The 13,173-nt window shown below is 35.5% G+C and overlaps 1 protein-coding gene across 1 annotated transcript in view; it reads right to left on the bottom strand.

The window, feature by feature from the left end:
- LOC109068421 (anion exchange protein 3-like) overlaps window positions 1–13,173 on the bottom strand; it is a 67,473-nt gene that overhangs the window by 31,825 nt on the left and 22,475 nt on the right. The window contains exons 3-5 of the mRNA XM_042731802.1: window positions 5,325–5,481; window positions 2,136–2,383; window positions 1,004–1,164 (exon numbers count right to left, since the gene is read on the bottom strand). Coding sequence (XP_042587736.1) covers window positions 1,004–1,164; window positions 2,136–2,383; window positions 5,325–5,481 — 566 coding nt within the window. The remainder of the gene's footprint in view (window positions 1–1,003; window positions 1,165–2,135; window positions 2,384–5,324; window positions 5,482–13,173) is intronic.

Below are 13,173 nucleotides of genomic sequence, written 5' to 3'. Positions count from 1 at the left end.
GGAGGTCAAACTGACAGTTTTCACCTGAGATTTGGAGCCAAATTACAAAAGGGGAAACTAGTAGGACTGCTAGGTCTATTAGTAAAATTAATTGATTTTAGCTATCTTTGTTACATGAAATGGCGACAGTTTACAGATTTTATATTGGGTGGCATAGGTTGTATTTTGTGTCTGGGGTATATTTGTAGCAATAGCCAAAAATACATTGTATGGGTCAAAATTATTGATTTTTTCTTTTATGCTAAAAATCATTAGAATATTAACTAAAGATCATGTTCCATGAAGATATTATGTACATTTCCTCCTGTAAATATATCAAAACTTAATTTTTGATTAGTAATATGCATTGCAAAGAACTTCATTTGGACAACTTTAAAGGCGATTTTCTCAGTATTTAGATTTTTTTGCACCCTCAGATTCGAGATTTTCAAATAGTTGTATCTCAGCCAAATACTGTCCTATACCAAAAAACCATACATCCATGGAAAGCTTATTTATTTCATATGACATGTAAATCTCAATTTCGAAAAATGTATGCTTATGACTGGTTTTGTGGTCCAGGGTCACAAATGGGAAAAAACACTTTTTATATTTTATGTTTTTTTTTTTGTTTTTTTTTTTTTTTTTGTGTGTGTGTGTGTGTGTGTTATGTGTTATCTATGTTATGCATGATCTAAAAAATGTATTAGCTTGCTTATAATTATTATATCTGATCCAGATTGAAGAAATATGATTGCAAGTAAAATATCTTTTCAATATCTTCACAAGTGTTATGCATGATCTAAAAAATGTATTAGCTTGCTTATAATTATTATATCTGATCCAGATTGAAGAAATATGATTGCAAGTAAAATATCTTTTCAATATCTTCACAAAATGTTGTTCGCAATGGTGAGTAAATAATGATGGAAATATAATGTATTCTTCGATCAACTAATTTAACATGTATAAGTGTTTTTAGCTCTTTAAGGTTTAGATCCATACTCAATTATTAGTCAAATACCTATTGGAAACCTCTTCCTCCCGTTCTTGTGTTTCCTCCTGCTCCTCCATTCCGGCGGGGCTGGGTGGGGTCTCCTCACTGCTCGGGGGTCTCTCGCTATCCATATGGAAGCTGGTGAGAGGGAGATCGGCCACCAGATCCTCCTCACTTCCCAAACTGAGCTGTGAGATCACAACACCTGTCAGCATCTCTCTATTATCCCATCCCATCTCTCACACAGTTAACCCAACATATCTAGTGCTGCAGAAAGAAACCCTACTGTATACAGCATACTATTTTTAATAGCTTGTCAATTCAAATGCAATGAGACACATTTCAAGCAATAGTATTCTACACTATTGTCACATTGCCGCATTATAATATGTTGCATGCTCAATTTAGTAAGTGCTGATTGTAAGTGGTAATCTTTGCATTCTATTGCACTTAGGTAGTAGAATAATTCTGACTAAAACAATTTTTTTTTTTTAAAAAATTTTTATCTAATATTCCTTGTTAGCCATTATGTAGGTTCGAATTTCTAGATACAAGTAATAGTGTTTTATTTATTTTTTTATTAGGTGAGCAGTTATAGCAAAGGGACTATTATAATGGCTTTTGTTTTTCTTTATAATTTTTAATTGAATGATTTTATGTTTTACTACTTTCAAATGGTAATCAATCAATTTAAATGTGAACACTTTTTTTTACATAATGTTGAATCGCACAAACTCTACATAGATAAATTCACAATATTTGTTTTCATTGCTTTTCAATTCCAATTTTTTGGAGGACAATACTGGACAGGATGTGGAATAACTATTTTGTAAATAAGAGAATCAAATTAAGTTATTTTAATTAAAAATATCTATTTTTGAATCAGGAAATAATCTGATTAATTGATTATCAAAACTGTTAGTTGCATCCCTACAATAATGTCTTAACTTGATTGTCCAATCACAAGAGTCAAGAAAGAGACTGCATTTAATATTATTTATAATTTCACACTTGAAATGGAAGGTATAGTCAAGTGCATTGCACCATGGGATACAATATACCATGCAGCAATAAGTCATTCAGGGAAATCAGTACTAAAACGTCAAATATACATAATGCATTCTGCAAAACGAGTCATATAGTAAACACTTCAAGTTACCTGTGGCAGCTCTTCAGATGGCTCAGTAGGCGTGGCTGCTTGGCACTGTCCCTCAGTCTCAGACTCCGCCCCCTCCTCATCCACCTCATGAATAGTGGGCGTGACATCTGACGGGGGCATGGACGTCTTCTTTTTCTTCCTCTTTTTCTTTCGCCGCCGGTCCATACTGAGCACCCTCTTGCGGAAACGCTGCGGGGGGAGGTGGGTGGACAGGGGGTGGTGGGTGTGGTGAAACGTATGCCGGTGATCTATGAGTAAGGACAGAGACAGAGATTAAAATCCTGTTCACTTAAACAACAACAACTATAGCAACAATAACTAAATGTTTTAATCATTAGAATAGGGAAGTCCTCTTTATACAACTATACCGATTACGACACATTAACTACATCGTTGGAATCACTCCCAGAACTTTTTTTTTTTCGGTTGATGAACGATTAAACATTGACAGCCAATCGGAATCCACTTGAATTTAACGACCTTATATAAAGGATGACTGCGGACTAATTCGAGACTAACAGCTATGTAGGAAATCGTATAGCTGCCTGGGCCAATGGTCAATTATACAATTTAGCACCATTATACAAACATATCTGACCGCAGAATGGCACCCATTGATCAGACCATCAATAAGAATCAAGTATTCCAGAGAGCTGTGTAATAAGCAACGATAAAGTCTTTTAAAAGGTCACAGATAATAAGGCTGCCATAGAAACATCCCCTCCAGTGCTAGCATTAGTTAATTCCTCTCACTCAAACATCTCTGTTGCCAGATATCTCCTATTCCACAGGCTTATATCTTTCATGTTATTTTCAGAATGTACATTAAATAAACAAGCACTACATTGATGAATAAATGATGACTTTTTTCAATATTAAAATACTTTATACACTACCGTTTAACAGTTTGAGTTAGTAACAAAAAAAAAAAATTAATAATTTTATTCAGTAAGGATGCATAAAATCGATCAGAAGAAACAGTAAAGACTATTATTTTGATAGTAAAGTGAAATCAAAGATTTCTATTTCAAATAAATACAATTTTATCAAAACTATCATTTATCAAATAATCCTGAAAAAAAAAAGTTTCCACAAAAATATTAAGCAGCACAACTGTTTTCAACATTAAAAATAATGAGAAGCGTTCCGTGAGTACTAAATCAGCATATTAGACTGATTTCTAAAGCATCACGTGATACTGAAGACTGGAGTAATGATGCTGAAAATTCAGCTTTGCATATTATTTCAAATAGTAATAATATTTCACAATATTACCTATTTTTCTTTTTTTTGTACTGCATTTTTTATCAAATTAATGCAGCCTGGGTGAACATAAAGACTTCTTTCAAAACCATAAAAAAATAAAATTAAAATAAAAAAAAAAACCTTTAACAGTGGTGTAGAAGTGCATCTGTTTGTCGACCAAGACTGTGTAAATGTTCTAAAAAATTAATTCCAATTGGTGCAATTCTGGCCACAAAAATAGTGATAATAATAAAAAATGAATAATAAAACTGATTGGAATTTGAAAATGGTGAATTTACACACAAAACTGGAATCAGATGGTTGGAGGGTTGAAAAGTTATGACTGATTTGTGAAAAGATCACAAAGACAACCTTTTTTTTTCCTTTGGAATAACACTGATGAACTGTGCACAAAAAGATGGGGATTGTGAAGTAAAGCAAATATAATACAGTTTGTCTAAGTCAGTGAATTTCATGCTGACTGTATGAGTAGTTCTAGCAACAGAGACGTTAATGTGTGATTTGTCCTGCAGCTGCCTCTCGGCTCCGCTGTGAATGAATCACAGGCTAGTTTACACCTCCCACTACTGTCACCACATGTAGATGGAAATGTGGGCCTTGATTTATCAGGGTCCAGAAAGCGACTGGCACAGACACAGCCCCACAGGAGGCCGGGAATGTGAGAGAGCCATTAAAAGTCTTGTCTGTACTTCTGAGGCACCTTCTGTAGAATTACACATCTGAACATGGAATTTTCTAGCAACCTGATGCTTTGAAAACATTTAAAGTTTAATAGCTTTTAATGAGGTTTGTTTTGAAATGACTGTATCTTTGACCTAATTTACACATTCATTAACATTTGTCTCCAGGAATCCAGTCACAAGCATTCAGCACTAAATGCAGCTCTAAACACTGATGTGCAAAATTTTTTAATGCATTTTGTCGAAACTGAACGGGACTCTTGGAGTGTGACATGCCATGTGACAAACAGGTTTGGCTCAACTATGCTCAGATTAAAAGAAAAAGGAGCGTGAAAATTGATATCAGATCAATACAAATTCAATCAAAATACTCTGAAGCCATTTTACATCAGTTACAGCGTTGGTACAGCTACTGTGTGTTTCTATGGCAGAACAGATCCAATCAATCAAACCAGATTGGAAGGAAGTCAGAAATGCACTGATTACATTTAAATTATGAATGCTAATGTGTCCTAACATTATTATTATTATTATTATTATTATTATTATTGCTGCTACTACAATAACGTTGATATTAATAAAATACAATTAATATTAATAGCAATAAGAATTACAAAATTAATTATAATAAATATTTCTATTATTAATATTACTATTATTAATCAAAATCTGTCTCAAATGACCACTAAACTTGTAATCTTAAACAGATGTCAAACTTTTCTAAACCAATATGACATTGAGATTATCCACTCAGGAATAATTGAAAATTGAGTGCACATATGTGAGCCTGAAGCACAAAAGCAGTCTTAAGTCGCTGGGGTATATTTTTAGCAACAGCCAAAAATACATTGTATGGGTCAAAATTATAGATTTTTCCTTTATGCCAAAAATCATTAGGATATTACGTAAAGATCATGTTTCATGAAGATATTTTGTAAATTTCCTACCATAAATATATCAAAACTTAATTTCTGATTAGTAATATGCATTGCTAAGAACTTTAAAGCTGGATTTTAAAGGTGATTTTCTCAGTATTTAGATTTTTTTGCACGCTCAGATTTCAAATAGTTGTATCTAGCCAAATATTGTCAGATCCTAACAAACCATACATCAATGGAAAGCTCATTTATTCAGCTTTCAGATGATGTATAAATCTCAATTTCGAAAAATTTACCATTATGACTGGTTTTGTGTTCCAGGGTCACATAGAATCGTGGTGAGTTACGCACCAGGCAGTACTTACACTCAAAGTCTTTCTCATTGTAGCTGCGGCCCATTTTGTCTGCTCCATTGATGGCAGACTCAGTAATGATGTCCCCAAACCTCTCCACAGACAAGGCCTTCTCCCATTCCTCATCTTCTTGTCCCGCTGTGGAGCCCTTCTCTTCTTCCGACAAAACCTGCAGACGAGATCATTTGAAACCACACAGTAAGTGCCAGACAGATGTTTCACATGCTATAACACATTTGAGCAAGTAAGGGAAATAAACTTGAGGCCAAATGATTTCTTCTGGCATGCTCTGGAGAGTTTGAGCAGTTACGGCCAGATGTTTCATGTTCTCTCAGCTTGAATCACAACCACACGTCCATTAGCGCTTACCCAATGTGCCGCAGTTCTGGATGGGTTTATCAACCATGTGTCATTATTTGCAGCCAACTGAAGAATAGGGCATTATGGTGACTGAGAAGCATCGTGGAGATTCTAGGTGTTTTTGTTTTTTTTTTTTTCGTTATGGTAATTTTGACTTGGCTTCCTTTAATATTTGATTTTTGTCTTGTTTGGTTTGGTTGCTGTTTTGTTTCAGAGAAATTTCTAGAATATAAACTGAAGAAGTTCAGACATCACCAGAGAGAATTTTTGTAAAATAAAAGCCATTCTGTGTTAAAAAGTGAGAGGTAACTGTCTTTTTTTTTTTTTTTTTTGACCCTGCTTTTTACATCAGACCAAATTGCTTTCTTAAATATAGAAGAAAGAAGTTTAGACATCCCTACAGTTAATTTAAGGGGCATTATACAGACACTCACTTGAAAATATTATTATATAATATATAATATTATTATTATTATATTACTACTAATAATAATGCTAATATTAATACAAATAAATATGCATGTTAGCAATCATTTACATTACTAATTCACATTAATAAGAATATTATTATTAAGTTAATTTAAATAAAATAATACAATTATTCATTCATTTATTTTGTCTTTAAGCAAAGGTCAGTGACATGAAGTGCCTAACCTTCCCTACCTTTATACATAGTTGTTTTTTAATTTATTTTGTTTTATTTCTAATCTATTTTTGCAACCATGTTACATCAACCATGAATTTCTAAACAGTTTAAATATCAGATTTGTTGATAAATGCATATTTTTTTTAAATATAATAATACTAATCATAATGTTAAATTAAACATTACTAATAATAAATGAATACTAACTATTATATACTATAATAATTAATAAAATATTGATACTAAACTTTTATTGCTACTGCTATTACAAATAATACTAAGGGAAGGCATCTAACATTTGGCTGGTGAGCAGCAGGCTTTGAAGAGCGAGGGTGGGATGAAGCATGCTGATGGGCTACAAGGCTCGCAGATCAGTTAAGAGTAAATGTCAGTGTGTCAGCAGGAAGCCGACAGCAGCCCTGCAGCGCCCCCATCAACAACCACAACTGCATTCTACAGCACCTCTGTCATGTTGAACAAGCAACAAGATGCAAAACAGCCAACTGAACACGGCAAGCATAAAAGCCAACAAATCATTTACCCTGAGGCATTAAAACAAACATGAATTTTTTAAAATAGCCACATTTGCTTTGATTCTTCAGCAACATAATCTAATGGCGCATGGGCATCTGCATAATTAACCAGAGCAGATGGGGCAAATTCGGCAAAACTGAAAAGAGATGGACGAAAGAGGCACTAATTAAAGGAAACAAAGTCTTTTTTGTTGATTGTGTCCCTCGGCTTTGCGTAAATTAATGAGGACAACATTTCATTAAGCTCTCGGTGTCTGCACACTGTGAGCCGCTCTTTCATCACCGCTGAAGTGCTGACTTTAATGAAGACATTGACCTGTGAAGTCAAATGATAAACGGCTTGCTCTCACAATAACAGCAGACTTGGAAATGAGCCAGTGTGGGAAACAGACAGAGAGGATGCTGGGAAAGGCCACTCTGCTGTATCACACCATTTCTGCTCTTTCATGTCCACTTTTCCAACCTCTCAAATGTCTTTCGAGCAGAGCTTGGTTGAGAATCTCTTTCTGTCTGTGTGTTTCACACAACCTGTCAAAATATCTACAAATATATTTATTGTAGGCCTAATGTTTCGCACCAAAATTAGTTGGAAGAAATACAAAATTATGTTTGCCTTTACTATGTGCTGTTAAAAAAATAAAGGAATTAGAGTATTTTTACCTTCATGCTGTAAAAAACTATAATAGGTGCCGTTCACACAGAACACATCTTTGCATCTAAAAACATGAGACATGGCACTCAGGAATGGTTATAAAAAACACAGAATGACAACTTTACCAAATTGCCATTACAACTTGTTACTGTGAACAAAAGCTTGCAACACTTGCCCCGCCTCCGGTGTCTTCTGATTGGTCAATACAAATAACATAAACTCAAAGACATCTGGATGCATTACAGTAATGATAATTTGGAGGGGGAAATGTGTCATAAAATGAATCTCACAATGCAAAAATCTGACTGATCTTTACACTGTGGATTTAGATATATCCACCTTATTCTTCTCGTAAGAGCGGGCGACGGTGGCCACTCATAAATTTTACGTGCAAGGCTTCTGGTCTCATCTGCTTCCAGGTAATTTTAGCTGTACAAAACAGATCTTTTTGCTGCTTGATATTGCAAACTAGTGTGTCTTACCATATTATTTTAATTATCTTAATTATGAACACAGTGGTTTATAGTTTTACCATTGCACTGTTATTCTTCTTTATGTTTCCCTGCAGCAGCTAATGTACTGGAAGTCTTGCACATTCACAGAAAACTACTACATTGAAAAATAAGGTTTATTATAAACATACATGTACAATTTACGGGTAAACTTTAATGTTTTTTTAAGCAGCAGTGTAACATCCCTTTTCTCTACCTCTCTGTTTGGTCACTCATTCTTTGTTTCTCTCATATAATTGCCCCTTCTTAATTACCATAATGTAACAAAAGAACAAAACAAACAAACAAGGGGCTTTTTAGAATATTACTTTTTTGAACAGCATTTCCCACCATTTCTGTACTTATTGAAATCAAGGGGCCCAAACAGCATTTGTTCTTGCAGTTCTCTAATTGTGCAAATGTTAATGGCTTGAGCGAGACTGAGTGCAAGCGCTCCCAATAAACATTACGGATTGCAGCTCTCTTTATTTCAACCGTGAGGTGAACAGAATGACAATGGGAATTCAGTGAGGGCTGACAAATGTGTTTGCCTGCTACAAGCAAAGCACTCTGGGTAAACGGTAGATAGAGTTACACACGTCACAGGTGGCTGCCCGCTCCGGCAAGAAGGCGTAACAATGCCAACATTTCAGTAGTTGATTCAAATACAGTGAAATTTTAAGATTCTTTCCGTTATATATAAATATTTATAAAGTAGTAAACAAATTCAGTTTGTTTCCTGCCTCGCTTTTCAAAAGCCGCAATCTTGAAAGCCATATATTACCAGTCAATTAGTTGAGTTTGCAATCTGTATTGATTGTGACACAATTAGAATGGACTCTTCCAACCAGATTCATCATAATTTTTTTTTTTTTTTTTTTTTTTGCATTTTCACATTTATTATGATAGGACAGATTAGAGCTGACAGGAAGTGAAGTGGGAGAGAGATGGGGGCAGAATCGGGAACCGTCCTCAAGTCGGGATTCAAACTCAGGATGCCTGTAGCGCAATAGCACTGCATGTCGGCATTCTACCCAGGCACCGACTCTTCATAGTTTCTGAGACTGAAGACAATAACAGACCAACACATCAACATTTTATATAAAAGCCTTGTCATCATTTGATGCCCCTTATGCAAATACAAATTACAAAAAAAATTAAGTGTGACTGAAGCAAAGTAGTTCTGTCCCTCTGCTGGCCTGTCCTCCTCATTCATACTGTTAAATGAGTCTGCATAAGCCTGTTTGACATGGTTGCAGTTTTTTACCTGAGAGAGCAATATTGCAGAAAACTAAAATAATACCACACTCTTCCACGGTGGATGCCTCCTGAAGGCCTGGAATTTGCTGAAGGAATTGTTTTATTATTTCTCCTCAGATTTGAATTTCTTCTCAGGTACGAGGACAAATAATTTATTTCCTTCAAGTAGAAGAAAACTACATGTAATGTGATGAAACAATTGAGGCAAGTCATCTTAAAAAGAATATCTTTTTATATTTGTCATTTTATTTCCCTAGTCTAGTCTAATTAGAAATGCAGTAGTCTTCAGAAAAAAAGAGCTGGAAAAAAATTATCAAGTCATTACCAGCAATCTTAGGAAGGTCTCCTGTCACCTCTGTGCTTGACTGCTGCATTTTTTGTTCCGAAACGGATACGCAAAGGCAATATCATCATGTTCATCATCATCTTCACCTTGTACCCACATGCACACTCTTATCAAGTCTTTCTGATGCAAGCAGGGGTAATACAAACCTTAAGGCTAGAGAAAAGAAAGCTGTATTTTCTGATTTATGAAGTGATGAAAATAATCTCCTGTGTAAAATCTCTTGACAAATGTCAACAAAAATAACAATTGGTTTCGGTTCTGAAAATGTATTCAGTTAGTACATATTTAATTAGATACTTTAATTTTTTCATTTGCATATATAAACATAACTTTCTTGCAATACAAAACAATTGTAAAAAAACTTAAATGATTCCATTGCATAAGTATTCATACCCTTATCTGGGACAGTGGAAATTTAGCCCAGGAGAATTCATTTTGCTTGCAGATGTTACATTTCAAGTGAAGTTAACCTGTGGCAAATTCAACTGAATGGGTATGATTTGGGACGGCACACACATCTTAATAAAAGGTCTAACAGCTGATAATGCATATCAGAGCAAAAGAGCACTGAGGTCAAAAGAACTGCCTGTAGAGCACAGAAACAGGTTTGCATCAAGCCACACATTTTAGAGTTTAAAAAAATTCTGCTTCATTGAAGGGTCACAGAAGCATGTAGTCTCTGTTACCCTTAATGGAATAAGTTTGAAACAACCAGGACTCTTCCTAGAGCTGGCTTCCTGGCCAAACTGAGCAACTGATGGAGAAGGGCTTTAGTTAGAGTGGTGAACAAGAACCTGATAGTCACTCTAGTTGAGCTCCATGATCATATGTGGAGATAGGAGAAATCTACAGAAGGACAAACATCACTCCAACACTCTACCGATCCAGTCTTTATGGCGGTGTGGCCAAACTCAATCCTCTCTTCAGATGATTAAGTGGATATCTGAATTAAATGTTTGGTCAATAGCCTATTAAACAAGGATTTGATTGTCCTGTAAGTGTAACAGCAGCAATTACCAGACCTTTGGCTCCTTTTGCAGGCATTTGTAATAACATGCAATGTACATAAATTGTATATTTTGCATTAGCCTACATTATGTAGCCTATTTTAACAGTGTTATTCGATGAACCATATCATTATTGATTAACCAATCATTATTGCCTCATTGTTTTTATATAATGCATTATAAGTCATTTTAAAGGATATTGTTGGCTTAGATCTGTTTTTATAACCACAAAAAATATATTATCTTAATACTTCTTTGTAAATTATTATTTGAAGTAACAAAACCATGGTTAATTTGCGGTTACCGTGGCTACAAGAACAATGATTTTTGGTTTTATTCATGTTAAAATCATGGGTAATTTTCGTAAGGCAACATGGAATCTCAGAGAGAAAATTAGAAGTGTTGGTGGTGGTAAAATTATTTCCGACATTTAAACACATTATTAACATCAACAGCCAAAAAAGTTTCACGGGATTATGAATGTGCCTGAAAGTGATGCACGGGATGAGTGTTCCCTTTTTTTTTTATTATTATTATTTTGTCTCGCCGCCGGTGATGTCGATTGCTGATATTTTTTCACGGTATAGTTGTCCATCAATTATGTTCATTTGCATTCAGCCGCAAACATGAGGTGCGAGTGGTCGCGGATGCGGGATTAGCGTGTCACTTTTTTTTTTTTTTTTTAGCAATTGGGATGGTGCCCCCCTGGGAGTTGACGTCCTATGCAAACTGCGTACTCTGCATATAGGGAGCAGCGGTACTGATCACGTGACATGGTCAAGATTTGTGAATGTTTTGAAGCTTTGTGAACACGTCAGCAGAAGCTAAACAGAATAGGAAACAGTGGAATGTAGCCTCAAATAACATTGCTTTTCAAGTAATTATTCAAGCAAACATTTAGCAATAAAGATCACAGCGCATTGGTTTCTATTTTTCCTAAAGGCCCAATTGCTTTTCACAGAGCAAGCATGCAAATATGCATGTGGGTGTTGGAAAGCAGTCGTTTTTCAGTCAGACAGCCCTTAGGTATCACATCCAGTCTGTATTTAGATTTAGTATCTTCTGATACTGCAGAAAACTCCTTTTAATATATATATTTTTAATTATTATGTTAATATCAATTTGAAATCAAAGTACCAGTACTACTGGCATTCCATTGTGGGTCTCATCTCTAAAAATTACAGAAACTCAGAGACTTTTATCTTCTGAGACGGACAATACACACACACAGTGCATTAACATACAGACATCTGTCTCTAAATCCCACTGAGAGAAAATGCAGGAAAATGCCTCTCTCACATATGCATCAGTTCCTTTTCATCTCCTTCCTTCCCCTTACCCATCCTCCCTCAACTTGGTTCACTCAGAATGGCCGATAGTATAATATTCTACATGAAAGCAAGTATCATTTGAATAGTCTCAGGGTGAGTGGTACAATGGTCTCAATCTTACAAAAGTAGACTAAAAGAAAAAAAAAAGTGAAAGTGAAAAATCCCTTCACATTCACAATAATACAGATCTTAAGAGTTAAGAGCTATTTTGATTACTGTAGAGGGTGTGTTATTCCATGCAAATTACCATCTGTCCAAAAAGGTGTTAAAGGGATACTCCACCCCAAAATGAAAATTTTCTCATTAATCACTTACCCCCATGTTGTTCCAAACCCGTAAAAGCTTCATTCGTCTTTAGAACACAATTTAAGATATTTTGGATGAAAACCGGGAGGCTTGTTACTGTCCTATAGATTGCCAAGTAAAATACACTGTCAATGTCCAGAAAAGTATGAAAAGCATCGTCAGAATACTCTTTGTACGCAAATAAAACCAAAATAACGACTTTATTCAACAAATTGTCTCCTCTGTGTCTTTCTGCATCATTGTAGTGCTATTAAGCTGAACGCAGGCAGCTTACACTCTTCTGTGTCAGCCACGCAACAAGGATACGTTTTCTACATGTGTCTACGCTTTGATTTGAATGAAAACCTTCCATGGAATCACATGGACCTTACACATCTATGAAAGCTGTGCCTCAGCTGTGAGAGAGTTAAGAGCATCTGCTCGTATTCTTTCTCTGGACTCCATCCTGAGAAGGCTGCTTGACAAAGAGTGTTCAAGGGCTTAAGGCCCCGCTATACTTCAAACGAAATCGAAGAACGAACTGATATGACGTCATTTCAAACAAAATCAGGCCGAAACGAAGTTCATTTTGAGTTTGTTTCGGCAGTTCGAAACAGCTGACCAAAGCGAACTTTCTGGGGGAGTTCGTTTTAGCTCCTAAACACCTTCGAGCTTCCATTGGTCCATGGCGGTGACGCAATCGGTGGGTGTGTTCGGAAACTCCACCTTCTTTGACGTGCGATTTTTTTTTCACGGTTCGTTTCTCATTCAATGGAGGTCAGGCAAGAGAAAATAATATCTCCGGTGTAGTCACTAGCAACATGAATATACTGGAGGTTCGAATAGCTGAGCTGGCACAGATATATCCACACCTGTACTATTGCTCGAGGAGAGACTTTAAAGATTCAGAGAAAGCATTTAATTCCTAGAAAGAAAATACAACAAAGCTT

Source organism: Cyprinus carpio, chromosome B9 (assembly GCF_018340385.1).
Source record: "Cyprinus carpio isolate SPL01 chromosome B9, ASM1834038v1, whole genome shotgun sequence".
NCBI lineage: Eukaryota > Metazoa > Chordata > Actinopteri > Cypriniformes > Cyprinidae > Cyprinus > Cyprinus carpio.
Note: the sequence above shows the minus strand (reverse complement) of the source record. Positions and strands in the feature narration are given on the sequence as shown.